General features: G+C 37.7%; 1 protein-coding gene across 1 annotated transcript in view; it reads left to right on the top strand.

Moving 5' to 3' along the window:
- Window positions 1-19,271, top strand: part of LAMA1 (laminin subunit alpha 1) — a 210,069-nt gene that overhangs the window by 154,093 nt on the left and 36,705 nt on the right. Inside the window, exons 46-50 of the mRNA XM_043975002.1 lie at window positions 446-579; window positions 1,603-1,753; window positions 3,665-3,789; window positions 16,026-16,176; window positions 18,370-18,514. Of these exons, the coding sequence (XP_043830937.1) occupies window positions 446-579; window positions 1,603-1,753; window positions 3,665-3,789; window positions 16,026-16,176; window positions 18,370-18,514 (706 nt within the window). The remainder of the gene's footprint in view (window positions 1-445; window positions 580-1,602; window positions 1,754-3,664; window positions 3,790-16,025; window positions 16,177-18,369; window positions 18,515-19,271) is intronic.

Below are 19,271 nucleotides of genomic sequence, written 5' to 3' on the forward strand. Positions count from 1 at the left end.
ATGTCTATGGTCCATGCTCATGATTTGTTTTAATATTGCATTTTGTTCCTAAAATACAGAGTCAGATTCAACTGATGCTTCCTAGATTTAAAAGTAGGGAAAGAATCCATGAAGAACCATTTTCAGACAGCAAGTGACCTTGAGGAAACAAAAATTTATTGGTTTTGGCTTTGGGGTTTTTTTGGGGGGGTTTGTTGTTTTTTTGGGGGGTGAGGGGTTTTTTTTTTGTACAGGAGGGAAGTAAGACGATGGATTTCCAAGGTAAAGAGCTGCTAGTGAAGTAAGCATGTGAATAATAAAGAAATAGAATTGTGTACATGGTTTTAAAAATATGAAATAATTAAAGAACACTTGATTTGAAGTGAAATTGATTGAACAAAACCTACCACTATGTGAAACTCATTCGTTTTCATTGCCTTCTTTACCTCATCCTCCCCTTCCCTAGTCTGACTTTCTGGCTGTTGAGATGCGACATGGAAAGGTGTCTTTCCTTTGGGATGTAGGCTCTGGGTCTGCACGATTGGAATTTTCAGACTTTCCAATAGACAACAATAAATGGCACCAAATATATGTAACCAGGTAATGAAGATCTTTCAAAGTAATTATGCCAAAGGAAGCTTCAAAGCTCTCCTTTCAACTTTGTCGCTAGCAAAGAATGAATGTTGCTAAATTGTTTCTATCTACTATATGGAATGGCAAGGATTTTTTTATACTGAATAATATATTATTTCAGTTGTATTTAGAATTTTGGATTAAGTCTGAGGTTTTCCAGATTGCTAAACCAGAAAGTAGATAAAGCAAAATGTAATCTGCCTTGTTTACTGAGAGCAACCTTCTGTCCCAAAAATTCTTTTATAGATCAAACATTTACCTATCTTTTGAAGTCCAGCTCATAGTCTACCTCCTCCTTGGAGTCTTCTCTGATGCCTCTGGCTAATAATAATAATAAATAGAATTAATAAACAAATGAATAAATGAGTGACTAAATAGATGAATAGATAGATAGATAGATAGATAGATAGATAGATAGATAGATAGATAGATAGATAGATAGATAGATAGATAGATAGATAGATAGATAGATAGATAGACATGGTGAGTAACATTTATAAAGTGCTTGCTATTTGCCAGGCATTAAGCTAAGCACCTTACAATTATTATCCTATTTGATCCTCATTACACCCCTTGGTTGTAGGTGCTATTAGTAGCCCCATTTTAAAGAAGTAGAAACTGAGACAAACAGAAGTTGAGTGTCTTGCCCAGGGTCACACAGGTAATAAATGTCTGAGGCTGGATTTGAACTCAGGTCTTCCTGATTATTTTTTTACTCTCATCACTCATATAGCATGTATTGCCTATGATGCATATTTTGGCACTTAATCATATACTGTTCTGTATTATTGTTTATCTATTTCTTTTTTGTGTGTCTTGTTGAGGACTCTTCCCACACCCCAACTAGATTGTAAGATCCTTGAAGCGGGGAACTGGGTTTTCTGCATCACCTAAATAGTTCTATGGCTTGAGTAGACATTTAATATTTGTTGGGTTGCACTCAATTGAACTTCAAGAAGTGTTTATTATGTAATTTTTTGTGATTATTAGATTTGGGAACACTGGCTCATTGAGTATAAAGGAAATGAGCTCTACCCAGAAGCCATTAACCAAAACTGCTAAATCCCCTGGGACAGCTAATGTGCTAGATGTAAACGAGTCCACATTAATGTTTGTTGGAGGACTTGGAGGACAAATAAAGGTAAAAATTTATAAGCTTTATACAACACGCTGACTTTGCCTACAAAGGAATTACTTCCTGAACAACAAAAAAAAAACCTCTCTTGATGTTCTTGCCCAGTTTAGATAGACAAAGGTAAGCAATAAGTTGTTTGGTGTAGGAACCCATCTGGAGTAAGAACCCATTACCTGTTTTGTGAGTTGGAGTCACTTTTCAAGGGGGCAGAAAGTTGAGGTTCTGGAATTTCATATTTCCTTAAGGGTCTGTTCTTCCCTATCTTATGGGTTTGGGCTTGAATCAGAGCTACTCAGTAGCATCTTTGAATTCATTAGGGAGCATTTATTAAGCACCTACTAGGTGCCAGGGACTGTGCTACTTTACAGAGAGTATCTCACATGATCCTCACAAAAACCCTAGGAAGTAGGTGCTATTATTATCAACATTTTGCAAATGAGAAAATAAGGCAGGCAGAGGTTAAGTGACTTTCCCAGGGTCACACAGATACTAAGTGTCTAAGGCTGATTTTTAACCCAGGGCTTCTTGATCTCAGCCCCAACTCTATTCACTGTACCAGTTAACTGAGAAATTTAAATATTTCTCACCAAATAAAATCTGAAGACTGATGTAGCTCATGCTCTGATGTGACCATCCCAACTCCCACCCACATCGACATAAAAGATGGCTCCTTCCTCTTCCCTCAAGGTCAGATAACCCTGAGGAGGTGGGGATATGCTTTCTATTGGTTCTATTGTTTTCTAGTCTATTTCTATCCTACAATTCATGGGCCCCTACTGGAGTGCTCCCTGACACAATTATCAGTTGATATCAAATAATCAGCTATAATTAATTAGATATGAGAAAATGGTATTGAATAGTTTGTATAAAACATCCCCCACAGGTATCTGTGACAAATTCCCTTTCCAGCACATACAAGAAGAAGTGGGCTCAAGCTAGAGCGCATGTAGCAAAGGTTCTCTGGTTCTGGAAATCCATTTGCTGGAGTCCTCAAAATGGTTCCCTTAGGTGCCATGTGATTTTTCTGCTGGGGTCTTTGTAGAACCTTGAATCCACATCTTCTCTCCATGGTTCCTAATGCAGACACCATCAATGATGCTAAGATGCCAATGGGAAGATAGGAAGTACATCCTTCTCAGTCAAGGGAGTGAGAGGAGACCAAGGCTAAGACCAAGATGGAACCTGAGACCAAGGCCCAGAACTCTGCTCTCCCACTCTCCACTCCTCTCCTCTGGCTGCAACAGAGTCCTCCCCAGAGGAATGGCTAGAATATTCTCTCTGTTTTCAGACATTCAACTCTTTGGGCTCTAAACTAGCTCCCTTTATTTATACAGGACATTTCCAAGTCCCTCACTCAATCAGAACAGACTTCCTTTTAGCACCTAGTGAGATATCTAGATTTTGTTCACACCCATTGAACAATTAAGTGTTTTCTCACCTGATAAAGGTATCTAGGATTTTGCATTTTATCAGTTACTTTAAGTAGGCTGGGATAATTGTCTAGGCCAGGGGTGTCAGACTCACTTAGAAACAGGGGCCATAAACCTGTATATAAGTATTTATGTTGGCTACATAGTAACTTAATCTTAAAATGCAATATCTATGTTTTATTGTATTTTTAGATTTGTTTTGTTAAATATTTTCCAATTATATTTTAATCTGGTTTGGGTAACACTGGGGAGTGTTGCAGGCTCATGCTGACCACCCTTTTGACCTTTGCATAATTTTTTAAGAAAATAAAGCAATTGAAGAATGTAAGTAGATTTTTCTTCTTCTGGCCATTTGTTTATTTTTTTATAACTTCTGAGTTTGAGACTCTTTGGAAATATTGTTTCATTACCTGGAGAAATGTATGGTATTTAATATTGTTTTGCTGTTTTGCTTCACCAAGATATTATGCCCCTTTTTCTGTTTTAGAAGTCACCTGCTGTGAAAGTTACTCATTTTAAAGGATGCATGGGAGAGGCATCTTTAAATGGAAAATCTATTGGCCTATGGAACTATATTGAAAGGGAAGGCAAATGCAATGGCTGTTTTGGAAGGTAATGAATGTATTCCTTTTTTTGTGGGGCAATAAGGGTTAAGTGACTTGTCCAGGGTCACACTGCTAGTAAGTGTCAAGTGTCTGAGGTCAGATTTGAACTCAGGTCCTCCTGAATACAAGGCCAGTTCTTTACTGCGTCACCTAGCAGCCTCCAATGTTTTCCTTCTTTAACAGAATGTTGTCATTTTAATATTCAATAACAATGTGATTGATTGATTAATTGATATTGGGCTGGGCCTGAAATTTCAGTGGTGTAGACTGCTTCCAATATGAAAACCCTCTCCATGGTTGTAGATAAGCAACTTGTCTTAATCTGATGATCATATAGAGATGTCTGGGATATGGAGTTTAAGTGACTTATCCATTATACCACAGTTAGGGCAATATATTATGCTACCTCTCTGAATATGTGCATGTACATATATCAATATTTTTAAAAGAAGGACAAATGTTTGATGCTGGCTACTCCATTGCCAGATAAATTTCATGTTAATGTCAGGGTTTGGGGGGGGTTTTTTGGAAGCATGTGTTTTATTTTTTTAAATCTTCCTAAGAAATGTAGTACTTTGTGGCAGCATGGAATACTGTATGGTTGTATAATTTATACACATATCATAGAAGATATTTTGAAATTTCTCCATGTATAAATGTATCTTGAAACTTCATCTATAAGAATCTTCTTGTATGAATATAAAATACCTAGTTATTGTTGTTCAGTAGTTTCAGTCTGACTCTTCATGATCCCATTTGGGGTTATTTTGGCAAAGATATTGGAGTGGTTTGCCATTTACTCCTCCAGCTCATTTTATAGATGAGGAAACTGAGGCAAACACGATTAAATGACTTGTCCAAGGTCACACAGCTAATGAGCATGTCTGAGGCCAGATTTGAACTCAGAAAGATGAGCCTTTCTCATTCCAGACCTAGAACTTTATCTACTGTGCCACCTAGCTGCCCTGTAAAATACCTACACCACTTAGCATAAAGAAATCTATAGGGGGGCAGCTAGGTGGCGCAGTGGATAGAGCACCGGCCCTGGAGTCAGGAGTACCTGAGTTCAAATCCGGCCTCAGACATTTAACACTTACGAGCTGTGTGACCTTGGGCAAGTCACTTAACCCCAATTGCCTCACTAAAAAAAATTAAAAAAAAAAAAGAAAGAAATCTATAGGGTGTTTTTAAATCTATCTTTGGATATATTTTAAAGTATTAGATCTATTAGATTAGACTAGATAGATAATAAAGATCTTAGCTAATTAAAATATCTCATTTTTCATTCAGCCATATTTATGGATAAAATCTTCCTAATTCCTAACCAAACTCAATTTTGCTATAGCTAAAGATCAGTTTCTTCCTTTTCATCTGCTGGAGATAGAAAACAACAGTGTCATCTAGGAACCCTATGTAATTACAGCTGCAATTCACTTAGTTAACCTTCCCTTGAATTTCTCTCTCCATCAAAAGCAATCCTATTCCCTTTAACCATACAGGGCCCATTTTCTAGAATTTGCCACCATGGCAGAGTGCCTTCAACCATTAAAGAAATGTGAGCCTATGATATAATTTCACCCATTTAATGGGTTCCATTTCCATAAAACCTAATGGAACTCAGCCAGAATATGTGCTCTGGTTCAGATACATAATAATTAACTGGGAAAAAAGACAGGTCATTGAGCAACCAGTATTGCATCTTGAAACTCCCTCTTTTCATCTTTTTTATGGATATTATTTACTTTGAAAGTCACTGTTATGGTTGCATTTGTATTAGCCGATTTATAGTTTAGAGTTTATGTAGTTCAGGCTCTTTATGCGCTCACTTTCCCCCATTATATACTGTTTAAAAGTTAGAATGCCGAATGGTTTTGTATTTATGCACTAGTAGGTAATATATATTTTTCCTGGCATGAGATTGTGTATTTATAGCTAACTCCTCAAAGTATCAGTATTATTTCTTAATTAAATTCAGCCAGCATTAACTAAGAATTTATCATGCACAGAGATCTAAACTAGGTCCTGAAAGAGATACAGAGGTAAGCCCTTCTTGATCTCTTAATCACTCACTCATGTTCAAGCTCATTTCCCTCTCTTAGTCTTGACCCTGCTATTAGCCATTTCAATATGGCATTATTCTCCACCCATAACCCTCTACTCTCTTTATCCTTCATTCCCCCTGCCCTTCTAAACCTACTTGGTACAGTATAAGAGTATAGTGGAAAGACAACCAGATTCAGAACCAGAAGACCTTATTTCAAATGCCGACTTTATTATTTAATTGCTGTGTGACCTTGGGCAAGTAACTTATCCTCTCTGGGCCTTGGTTTCTTCATTTGTAAAATGAGAGCATTGGACTAGTTGAGGTCTAAAGTCCTTTTAATTCTAGATCCTATAATTCTATGAAGCCTGCTTCGCTCTCACCCTCTACTTTCTCGACTTCTACTCTAGAGTTACTGAATGCCCTGCTTGAGGAAGAGATAAAACCCTCCCAAGTTCACTCTCTCATCTGCTATCTCTATCTATTGGTTCCTTCCCCATGCTTACAAGCTTGCATATTACCCCCGCCTCCACTCCCAATCCTAAAACAAAAACAAACTAAACAAACTTTGTCCTTGACTATGCCAACCCTCCGGTTGTTTTGTTTAATTTTATCAAGAGATTAGGATGCTACAGGGCTGAGAGTAAGCCAGACACAGGTGCCCTTTTCACAAAAGTATTTTCTCCCCAGCTCTTGCTGTTGTGGGAATGGTTGCAAAGGAGGCCTAATTACTGTAATTCCACAGAGACATTAAGAGGTGTCTGGAAGAAAGCAAAGGGCTGGTGCATGTGACAGTAGGGTGGACGGACCTCATCCTGGGTGCTGTGACTCTAACAATATGACTGGGAAGGTAATGACTGAGGGAGTGGGGATGCTGAGTGTATGATTTGGGTATACATTTTGTTCTGAGAAAGATATGCAGGTGGTGATACTCAGCACCAGGATGTGACATGTGGGTGAGTGTGGAGGGCAAGAACACTGTTGTATAGTCAGTGTGTGTGTGCATGTATATGTGTGTGTATATACATGTACACATGTAGGTGTGTGCACATATGCATAATGGGGTCGTGATACTAGTGGCTTGGTAGCTAGTACTTACTATTATGAAATGTCAAAAGAACAGATTGTAAGAAGAAGGGATCTGAATCCTGAGCAGCTAAGGTCTCTGCACCTTTTGAGAGAGAGTGCACGTCCTGAAACACATGGGGCATCTTAACATTAACATTCTGTACCCTTAGCTGCCAACCTAGAAAGAGTCTTCTCCATGCACTGTCTCTACTTCCTCCCTTATTCAGTCATCAACTCGGTGTGACTTGTCCCCACTATTCTATTGAAGGTCACTTAATAACCTCTTCATTGTAAAATCCAATTTCTTTTCTCAATCTTCATCCTTCTTGAACTGTCTGCTTCATGACACTGTTGACCTCTTATTCCTTCTGGATACATCTCTCTTTCCTTTTTCTCTTCCCACCTGTCTAATGGCTCCTTTTCAGTCTTGTTTGCTAATTTATCATCCTTTCCCTATCTCCTGTCAAGCTCTTTCTTTACTTTTCTTCTGTTCCCCTTCTACCTTCTCGCCCTTGGAATATAATTCACTCCCCTGATTCTAGGTATTACCTTCATGCAGGTGATTCCCAAATCTTTATATCCAGCTCCAACCTCCAATGTCATATCTCTAGCTATCTATTAGACTTCCTTGCTAACAGATCCCACCAACTCTTTAAACTCAATATGTCCAAAACTAAAATCCCTAAACTTACTCTTCCTCTCAAGTTTGATATTACTGCTCATTGCACCACTAAATTCCCAATTGTTCAGCCTTAACTTGGGGGACATCTTAGAACCTTCCTTAGCTTTCATCTACCATATCTAATCAGTTGCTAAGTATTCTGGATTCTGCCCCCACCAGATCTTTTCTATGTGTTCAAGGGTGTGTTGTTAAATGTGTAACAACTGGCTTTCAAGCTGTGGGGGTGGAGGTGAGGGGCTGGGAGTGGGGTAAGAATACCCACAACACAGTTATGTTTAATCCATGTCATTAACTTTCTCTTCAATACTTTCTTAAGTCTATATAATTTTTTAAAGAATAAAACAAGCCCTGATTTGTAGTGTTTGTCAAGTTCTGAGGTATTAATAATCACACTGAAAATGTAACGATCAACTCTGGAGCCCTTTCAAGCTGATTCCAGCACAGCCCTGTATCTCTGTTTCTCTGTCTGTGTGTGTGCGTGTATCTCTGTCTTTCTCTGTGTGTCTCTCTCTTCTCTCTCTCTCTCTCTCTCTCTCTCTCTCTCTCTCTCTCTCTCTCTCTCTCTCTCTCTCCATCCATCCATCCATCCATCCATCCATATTAAATTGCTCTATGATTATAGCAGCATAGATGTAGACTGGAGGGGACTTCAGAAGCCATCTAGTCTAACCCCTTTATTTTAACAAATGAGGAAACTGAAGTCATGGGAGCTTGTGATTTGCCAAAGGTCTTACTGCTTGATATGGAATTTGAACCTTACTCCTCTATCTCCAGACATACTGTAATAATTTCCACAATACTATGCCTCAGGTTCCATCTCCTGTTACAATAACCTAATTGGTCTCCTTGCTTTACTCTTCTCCTTTTCCTTCTCCTATCCATCCTTTGTAAAGCTGCAAAAAACCCACACACAGTATTTCTAATTAACATGCCTGATCATCACCCTCTCCTGCTCAAAAATATTCAGTGACCCCACCTTTCCTATGTTATAAAATAGACATTTCATATCTTGTCATTTAAAGATCTTCAGCAAAGTAGCTAGAGTGATCAGCTCAGTGTCAGGAAGTCCTGAGTTCAAATTTGACCTCAGACACTTACTAGCTGTGTGATCCTGTGCAAGTCACTTAACTTCTGTTTGCCTCAGTTTCCTCAACTGTAAAATGGGGATAATAACAGAACCTACCTCCCTGGATGGTTATGAGAATCAAATGAGATAATATTCACTTAGCATAATTCCTGGTACATAACAGTTATTACATAAATGCTTATTCCCTTTCCTTTCCTTTATTCTCCTTCATCCATTCTTTGTTCACATTCATAGATTACATTCAGATTTACAAAGCATATTTCTTACAATAAGCATTTGAGATTCCATACTGCAAATATTATTTCTATTTTACAGATGAAGAAATGGAGACTCAGATGGGTTAGTGATTTGTCTCTGGTGACATAACTATTAAGTGTCAGAGCTAGGATTCCAACTCTAGTTTCTGATTATATTCTACTACACTGTGCTACTTTCCAACTCCCATTCCAGTTGCCACCTCCTACATGAAGACTTCCCAGTTTCCCCCAAGTCAAAGCAGCCAATTTCCTCCTCCTATTTCTCTAGAATACTTTGTCTGCATTTCTTCCTTGTCCTCAACCCATTCCACCATTTTTTGGTTTTTTTTTAGTGAGGCAATTGGGGTTAAGTGACTTGCCCAGGGTCACACAGCTAGTAAGTGTTAAGTGTCTGAGGCCGGATTTGAAGTCAGGTACTCCTGACTCCAGGTCCGGTGCTCTATCCACTGCACCACCTAGCTGCCCCTACCCATTCCTCCTTATATCATGCTATTTGTGTATGTGTTTAGCTCTTCCTCATTAAATGGTAAGCTCCTTAATGGTACTATTTCTCTACTTTTGTCTCAGTGCTTAGCATTTTAGGGGTTTCATTAGCTCTTGGCCAATTGAATTCTGTTGAATTTTCATAATCTTTACTTTCAATGAACTTCCATTTGAGTAGAGGGATAAGATACATATGGTGAAGGGATAACAATAATATGCAGTTGTTGGCATTGTTCAGTCATTCTCAGTTGTGTCCAGCTCTTTGTGACCCCATTTGGGATTTTCTTGGCAAAGATACTGCAGTGGTTTGCCATTTTTTTCTCCAATGTGTATTACAATGTGATAAGAGCACTAGAGAGGTATAAAATTAAATTCTTGGGGTGGTACAAAGGGTGAAATGGTGTCAGTGGGGCACTTGTGGAAGGCTTAATGGAGAAGGTGGCATTAGGCTTTAAAAGATGGTTGGTCATTTTAATAGGGGGACAGAGAAAAGCATGGAGAATAATGTGAGCAAGAGTGTAGAGTTGGAAAGCATAGAATATGTTTGGTAGACAGAATGGTTCTCTTTGGCTGGAATGTTCAATGAGTGGAGGGGATTCTATAGCATGAGATGACACTTCTCTGCACCCCTTGACCTCTGTATTCTACCATCTCCATCATACTCTTACTAGAGAGGTCAGGGTGACATCAGATTTTGAAGGGTCCAGAATGCCAAGTATAGTTGGTAGACAATAGGGAGAAAATTTTTGAGCAATGACATAATTAGAGAGTTAATATAATTTTTAAAAGATTAGTAAAATAACCTAAAATTTGTTCACTGGTAATGATAATCAGATAATCTTATAGGGCTAGATTTGGGTGTAGTTTCTAACAGGAACAATGAGAAGTGCAACTATCTATTTCTAAGATATTAGTGAAATTGAAAAACATTTAGAATGACTTCCTTTGCTAGGAGAGTCCATATTGTTTTTTCTGTTTTAATCTTTCATTTTCCAGTGGGTTTATTGAAATGAATTACCACTTGGATTTGGAAATATGAATCCCAGTTTCATTTTATTACCAGCATCTTTTTTTTCCCCAAAGTTAGGAATCCTGTACCCTTTACCAGATCTTAGTCATGAGGCAGCATGGAAGTGAAACCTCTTAGGTCAAGAGGATCTAGTTTCAAATTCTCCCTCTGGTACAGTGTCAGCTGTGTGACATTAAGAAAATCACTTAGCCTCTCTTGTCCTAAGTTCCTTCATCTATAAATTGGGGGATTTGTAATAGGTTACCTCAAAGGTTTTCTTCCAGGTTAAAATCTGTGATTTTGTGTTCCTGTAATTAAGCAGATTGGATACACCTGGAACAGGCAAACAACAATCTTTTCACACATAGAACTATTATTGGACATTTTTGGCTGCTCATTTCAGTTATTTTAATATGTGGAGATTTAATTCCCACTTCAGTCCATACTGTTAAGTTCATTGAGTCTGTTTCATGTAAATCTGATATTTCTAATTGGCTTAGGTTGCTTATTGGGCAAAAGGTTAAGATCAAGGTGTTCAGTGTAATGAGGTGATTAACCTTGTGTTACATCAGATCTTTTTTTTTCTATTTCCCAGGTGATTTGGTATTGATTTGGATCAATATCTGGTTTTGGTTGTTTTTTCTCATAAACTACAAACTAAATACAATTGTGTCCTTTACATCTTGTGCAATTGATCAATACATTGATCTCTCATTTGGTTCCTATTATTGTTTTGTTGTTTCAAGGTTTTAAGGTCAGGGCAAAACATTTCTCTAATTTTCTTCCTCGTTTGAGTAAATGAACACTCAGTTCAATTCAACAAGCATTTACTGAGTTCCTATTAGGTGCAAGAAACTGGCAACACAAGGCAAATGGCAACCTGTTTCTGATCTCAAGAAGCTTATTCTACTGTAAGGAAGGATACTGACACACTTCTCTGCTTGTCATTTTATCCTAATGCTACTGAAGAATCAGGTCTTGAGTCGAACTTCTACTTAATTCAATTTAATTAGGTGCCTTTTACAAGATTCTATGTGTGACACTGAGGATACAAAGACAAAGAAAAAAATAGTCCCTGCTCTCAAGGAGCTAACATTCTTTTGAGAGAGGACATGTATAAACAGATAAATGCAAAGTCATAAAGAATAACATAGGGGCAGTTAGGTGGCACCGTGGATAAAGCACCAGCCCTGGATTCAGGAGTACCTGAGTTCAAATCTAGCCTCAGACACTTAACATCTACTAGCTGTGTGACCTTAGGCAAGTCATTTAACCCCAATTGCCTCATCCCCCCAAAAAAAATAAAAATATAATAATAATAATAATAATAGTATAATACAGTTTCAAGAGGTAGAAAGCTCTCGTGACAGGGAGACATCTGTTTTCTACCTTGAGGGAAGAGATTCTTAAGAAGAGGAGAGAGAATCTGTTTCAGGAATGGTGCACAGCCTCTACAGAGACAGCAAGGGTGGGAGATGGACTATGAGGAATACTAAGAAGGACCAATAGATCAAGAGATCACAGATTTAGTGAAGTCCAGATAATACTTTATGAACCTTGTGACTGAATGCATATTTGCTGTCCATAGACTGGTTTTCTCAAGCTTAGAAAAACTATGAAGCAGAGTAATTCTAGGGTAATGAATTTTTTTGGTCACATATACCCATGAAGGGCAGCTAGGTGGCACAATGGATAGAGTGCTGGGCCTGGAGTCAGGAACTCATCTTATTGAGTTCAAATTTGGTCTCAGACACTTACTAGCTGTGTGACCCTGGGCAAGCCACTTAACTCTGTTTGCCTTGGTTTCCTCACCTATAAAATGAGTTGGAGAAGGAAATGGAAAACCACTCTTTGCCAAGAAAACCCCAAACGGAGTCATGACTGAAACGACTGAACAACAACAACTCATGAAGACCTTCTACTAGCTTATGGAAGAGTTGTTGTCAGAGATGTTAGTCTCCAGTCACATTGATGAAATGAAGCATTACCAAAGTATGATTATCTATTTTTGTGTCTTATCTACCTGTAAAAACAGGGTAGTAACAGTGTTGTCTCACATTTGTATCTCCTCTAGTACCTAGTATTCTAAGCACTCTGTGCACAGTAAACACTTAAGAAATGCTTCTGGTTTTGAATTATTCAATTTAAGTTAATTAAATTTGAATCACATATCAGTCTATTTAAGGTCAAAATTCACAACCTGGGGGTCATGGATAGATTTCAGAGTGGCTTTGTACATGGATATGAAAAAAATTACTCATTTATTTTCATTAGCCTCAAATCAAAATTTAACATTTCCTTCCATTATGATTTTTTTATCAGGGAAAAGCATACATAGGCTTCAACAGGTTGCTAAAGGGATCTAAAATTCAAAAGAGAATTTAAAACCCCATGTTGTAAGGTAATTTTACTTGTTTTTCCAAAGGCAGTTTTCAACATTTTGAAAGATATAGTTGGTTGGTTGTTATCTTTCATTCTCAAAGAGGAGTGAAATGGCAGCACTATACTGGGGTCAAGGTACAGTATGTCTGACTGTGACTGTAGAACAGGTCAGGCACAAATAATCCATATGAACATTTGGAGTGAAGATGTCTCTATATGAGAATGTTAAGGATGGCAATATATGGGATAAGGCATAACTGAAGCGTACCAACCCTGTATCTTGCTGCAAGTTTATGTAGGCAAACTCACAAGCCACTCCCTCATGAGCAAAGTTTATAGAAGTTAAATGAATGCAGGAAAGCGTTAGCCTTCACTTGTATTATTAAGCTTATGTTCTAGGGAATCTCTCAAAGTATCCCTGAGTATCCATTATGAAGATGGAGAAAAAGGAAGGCATTGGCAGCCAGAAAAGTTCATTCTCCTCTAGATTGAAGTAATAGAGGAATAAGGGACCAAACAAGGGTGATGACATTAACTAATCAGTAGAGCCAGAGCTATTTCTTTCCAACAAAATTAAGCTCATTTATTACCAGGGTCTAGGACCTATCTTTATATGCCTTACTGATGGAGTACTTCATTCCCAAGGTACTGTCACTGAAGCCTACAGATTGGCATCCAGCCCACGTGTGTTCTAGCTGAAATCCAATGAAAGTAGATGGATGACTAATAGACAGCATCAGGGTCATCTTAGGGAATGATCCAGGGCTATGGGAACTTGGAAAGGATGTTGGCCTTGGGCTGAAATAATAGGTTCTGGGCATAGCCTGCAGTAGGACCCGAGGAAAAGCCAGAATAGGAGGCTTGGTGTTCTAGATATGATGTGATTTCCCTGGGAGACCTTAGACACAGGCATGTGTGCACATACACTTAATTCCTTTATATACCTATACATATCCTTACAGATGTACATCTGAATTCCACTGGATTCTCATCTTTTCTTGATGCTTCCACAAACTTTCTTTCTTTCTTTTTTTTTGTGCAGGGCAATGAGGGTTAAGTGACTTGCCCAGGGTCACACAACTACTAAGAGTTGTGTCTGAAACTGGATTTGAACTCAGGTCCTCCTGAATCCAGGGCTAGTGCTTTATCCACTGCACCACCTAGCTGCCCCCTGCTTCCACAAACTTTTTTTAAAATCATAAACCTATTATTCTGGCAATATTTCATAGGATTACAGATCTAGAGGTAGATTGGATCTTTGAGTCCAAACCCCTCATTTTACAGGTGAGGAAACTGAAACAGAAGTTGCCCAGGATCAATCAATCAATCAACATTTATTAAGAACATACCATGTGTCAGGCACTACGCTAAGCACTAGGGATACAAAAAGAGGCGAAAGATAGTCCCTGACATTAAGGAACTTACAATCTAAAAACCAGTAGCTAACATTTATATAGTGCTCACTATGTGCCAGTCACTGTGCTAAGTGCTGGTAATATAAAAAGAGGCAAAAGACAGTCCCTGCGGGCAGCTAGGTGGCACGGTGAATAAAGTGCCAATAAAGCGCCAGCCCTGGATTCAGGAGGACCTGAGTTCAAATCCGGCCTCAGAAACTTGACACTTGCTAACTGTGTGACCCTGGGCAAGTCACTTAACCCTCATTGCCCTGCAAAAAAAAAAAGAAAAGAAAAGAAAAAAGAAAACAGTCTCTGCCCACAAGGAACTTGCCATCTAATGGGGGAGACAACATGCCCACAAAAATATATACAGAGTGCAGACAGCTAAGTGGTGCAGTGGATAGAGCACTGGTCCTGGAGTCAGGAGGACCTGAGTTCAAATATGACCTCAGACACTTGACACTTACTAGCTGTGTGACCTTGGGCAAGTCACTTAACCCTCATTGCCCAACCAACAAACAAACAAAAACAATATATATACAGAGCAAGCTAATAGGTAGGATAAATAGAAAATAATTAAAAGAGAGAAAGCACTGAAATAAAGGATTAGGGAAGGTTTCCTGTTGAAGGTAGGATTTTAGTTGGGACTTAAAGGAAACCTGGAAGGTCACTTGTTGTAGCAGAGGAGGGAACACACAGTAAGTGTCTGAATTAGGATTTGAACTCAGGCCTTCCACACTACAGATCCCACCTGCTCACCATTATGACCTAGTGTTTCTGTTTTAAATGTCAGTTTTGTTCAGTGTGTAGATACTCCAAAATGTAATTTAAATTGAAAAAAATCTGGTTCCATATGAAATATATGGCATGAATGTGTTCTCAAGTTCAAAGAATTTCAGTAAACAATTTAATTTTATGTTCCAAACAACTTTTATTTTTATTTATATGGAGTTTTGTTTGTCTAACAGAATGCAGTATACATTCTGTCTTGCCCTTCCCACACCCTTTTTTGTTGAAGAGATCCAATTGGCTGAAATGAATCTTGATATTCTGTTGTGAATCTAAGAAATTGTCTTAAAATAGGGCTGTTTTAGGTAGAGGGGATGCTAGATGTGAAGATAAGAACACCTGGGATAAAATCTAGCTTTTCATAGTCACTGGCCACGGGATTATGAGAAAGCATGTGACTGAGCCCCAGGCAAATCTCCAAGATTAATGTGCCAATTTATAGACAGATTTCTGGCAATTTACATTGGTGGAGAGAGTTCCCAAACCCTTGAAACCACTTGACATACATGACTTTAACACAATGCAACAGTTTTCCAATATCTATCACTTATTTCTATAATACTTAAAAGCATGTTTGTGTTCTAACTAGTGCTTAGCTGTTCGATCACTTAGAACCAGCAGAGGGCAATAGATGATAATACAAAAAGGAGAAAAGTCTGAAAATGGGGGGAAAAAGACATTTATAACAGTGCTCCAGTCTTTAGTTAGAAAGAATTACAGTAGTTATTTATCAATTTGAGAATTTTCCTTTTAGTTGAAGCCTGAGTAGATCAGTTTCCTTCTCATTGAGAAATTTTCTCAAATCTGAAACAATGTAAGTGAAATGGATATTTGGCTTGATTCGCCCATCCATGTCAAACATAAAATTCCTATTATTTGGATTCATTATCAAATGATGAACATAATAGCTATACCAAAATCTGTATGACAAAAAATAGAAATAGAATTAAGTATTTTTTAAAATGAAAAAAAAAAGTCAGAACAACAAGCCCACACAAGCTGCCTATTCGGGAACGTAATGTATTTTATCGATTCTTCTATTTTATAGTTCACAGAATGAAGATTCCTCATTTTATTTCGATGGGAGTGGATATTCAATTGTGGAAAAGACACTCCGGTCTACTGTGACTCAGATAATAATGCTATTCAGTACCTTTTCACCCAATGGTCTTCTCCTCTACCTTGCTTCGAATGGCACAGTAAGAAACATTTTATATAGTGATTTGGTTGTTTTTCGATTATTATATAAATGCCTGGGATTTTATGGCTATCTGTTTCTTTGTGTATTTTGCATCTAGTCATTGCATATTGTTTATGAATGTTTGCCTAGAATGGCTTTTTGTGAATTTCTTGCCACTGGAACTTGACATTCCAGTTTCTCATCTAACCCATCTCATCTCATCAAAAGGGTTTGCAAGCTCAATACAAGTAAACAATTTAACATGGCAGCCAAAAAGGCTAATATAATCTAAAAGAGGGTTTACAGACATGAAGACCCAGTGTGGCTTGCTGAATAGAAGGCTAGCTTTATTTATAAGAGAGATCTGGGGTCAAGTCTTTTTTCCCCCTAAGGCAATGAGGGTTAAGTGACTTGCCCAAGGTCACACAGCTAGTGTCAAGTTTCTGAGACCAGATTTGAACTCAGGTCCTCTGGGGTCAAGTCTTATACCTGACTCTACTGGCTGGGTTCCTTACTAAAGGAAATCACCTGACCTGTCAGTGTCTCAAGAGATTCTGGTGGACAGTGGTTCTTATGCCTTTTTTTTTTTTTGGTTGGGCAATGAGGGTTAAATGACTTGCCCAGGGTCATACAGCTAGTGTCAAGTATCTGAGGCCAGATTTAAACTCAGGTCCTCCTGAATTCAGGGCTGGTGCTTTATCCACTGTGCCACTTAGCTACCCCTGGTTCTTATACATTTTAAACTCACAGTGCAATATTTTTTGCCATGAGGCAGCACAAGACACTCAACATTTGACAACCACTGTGGGAGATTTGGGAGACTCAAAAAGAATCATAAGCCTATATAATATGGCAATATGCACAGTTTCTTTTCAATAAGACCAGATATTTTTGTTGAGTTCTTTGTGAGTTCAAGGTCAGATGTGTTTAGAAGTTGAGAGTAAATGTAATAAACAAGTAGTATTTGTTTTGGAAATACCATATTTATCATAGTATGCTAGGTGAGTAGAATTTATATTAAACAAAATCATTTCTAAATTTTCTGCTATCTGTAATAGCATAATATCCAAAACTTTGCAGCTACCCTAGTCAAACTCCCAGATTCCTAATGCTCTTTGAAAATCTTGTTCCAACACTGCTGTAAGACCAGAAGTTAAAGGCAAGTTGGCAATCTGCATTGATTGAGGGAAATTCTACATGGGAATTCTCCTATATTTATGAAATCATAGCTTTGGATCTATACTAGCCTTGCCTGCCCCCTTGCCCCCATGACTCTAGACAAAGGGAAATCATAATCCATTTATCTTCTATTATAATCCCACCACACTTCATTATCATGTTTGGGTCTAGGTAGCACATTTTAGGAAGAATATTTAAAAACTGGAATATGTCTCATTGGACATGGAGGTGGTAATTAAGTAAAGCAAACAGGAAGGTGAAGGCACTTGAAGCTATGTCATAGAAATATTCATTGTAGGAGCTTGGAATTTTTTAATTGAGAGAGGGAATGTGCTAAGTGTTCAAGTCATTTGAAGGACTGACATATCAGAGAGAGATTAGATTTATTTTCTTTTGCTCTAGAAGACAAAACTAGGAGCACAGGGTGTAATATTCTAAGAAACAGATGTCATCCCATGGTAAAGAAAAACTTTGTAATAATCAAAGCTGTCTAAAAGGCTAATGGTTTTCCTTGGAAAATAACAAGTTCCTTATAATTGAAGATTTTTCAAGAGGATTTTGCATTACCAATTTTGGGGGACATCTTTAATGCAGTTTTCACTAGATGACCTTCTGAAGGTTTTAACAAGTCTGAGATTCTATGAATTTACGGGAATTTTCTGTGCTGAAAATACCTTTTTTTCAAGTCTCAAGTGAAGTCTAATTTCACAACTGGCTATGAGAGTATTCTGTATAATCCATTAAGAGAAGAATGCTGAGCAGTGAAATCCTTCCATATGGTTATAGCTTTTGATAAAACTTGAATTTTGTTCCTATTGGATTTTTGTAAGATTCTAGATGGGCACTCTCTGGTGATTGCTGTCAAGTCAGTAAGTAACATGGTGGTTGGTTATTTGATGGTCTAGTTTTCTCAGATTTTTCCTTTGAAAGCATACTACTGCCTTCACCTTTAGAAATAAAGTGGAAAATGTCATCAATGGAAATGTACCAGTAGATAACTAACTGCCTTTGTTGTTCTTTTTTTCTTCAACAGAGAGATTTCCTCTCTATTGAGCTGGTGGATGGCAAAGTTAAACTAACTGTTGACCTGGGTTCAGGGCCTCTTGCTCTTATTACAGACAGACGTTACAATAATGGGACCTGGTACAAGATTGCATTCCAACGTAACAAAAAGCAAGGTAAGAAACATTATGAACGGACTGGAATGAATGTAGTTGTAACAGAAGGCTATACTTCCTGGAATATAACTTTATTTATTTTATTTTGAGTGGTTCTGAACAGTATGCAAATGAAAATAATTTCTGTAGAATTTGTCATAAATGATGGTGACATTAAAATGGTGTTTAATAAAAGAGAAAGCTATGCTTTCTTCATTGAAAATAGTATATTTTACTGCTGTGAAAATTGAGAGGAAATCAACAATCAACAACATAGTGTTTACATTACTAGGGGCTCTACTGGTGTAAGAAGACAGATGAGGCAGTAGAAAAAGTGCTGGATTTGGACCAGAGGACATGAGTTCAAATCCTGGGTCTGCGACTTAATACTTGTGTTATTTTGGACAAATCTCTTAATCTTTCTGGATCTCATCTAGAAAATGAGGTTGAGAGGACCTCTAAAATTTCTTCTGTCTCTAAATGTGTGATTCTATTCTCTATGATCCTAAAATGTATTGAATGAACATTAAATGTATGCATTATATTTAACTTCCCTTTAGACAAATATAGAGATATATTAAATTTCATACTGTGATGTGTCAAGTGGGTTTATTAACTCATAATCTTATCAAAGTTCACATGAAAGGATTTTTTAAAAAATATTTTACATTTCAAGGCTTGACAATTATCTACATAGACTAGGAATAAAGACAGAGATTAACAGATAAAAATGTTAGTTTAGAAATCTATCCTGATTTTCTTATTTGTCTACCTCTGT

This window comes from Dromiciops gliroides, chromosome 1 (genome assembly GCF_019393635.1).
Source record: "Dromiciops gliroides isolate mDroGli1 chromosome 1, mDroGli1.pri, whole genome shotgun sequence".
Classification (NCBI taxonomy): Eukaryota; Metazoa; Chordata; class Mammalia; order Microbiotheria; family Microbiotheriidae; genus Dromiciops; species Dromiciops gliroides.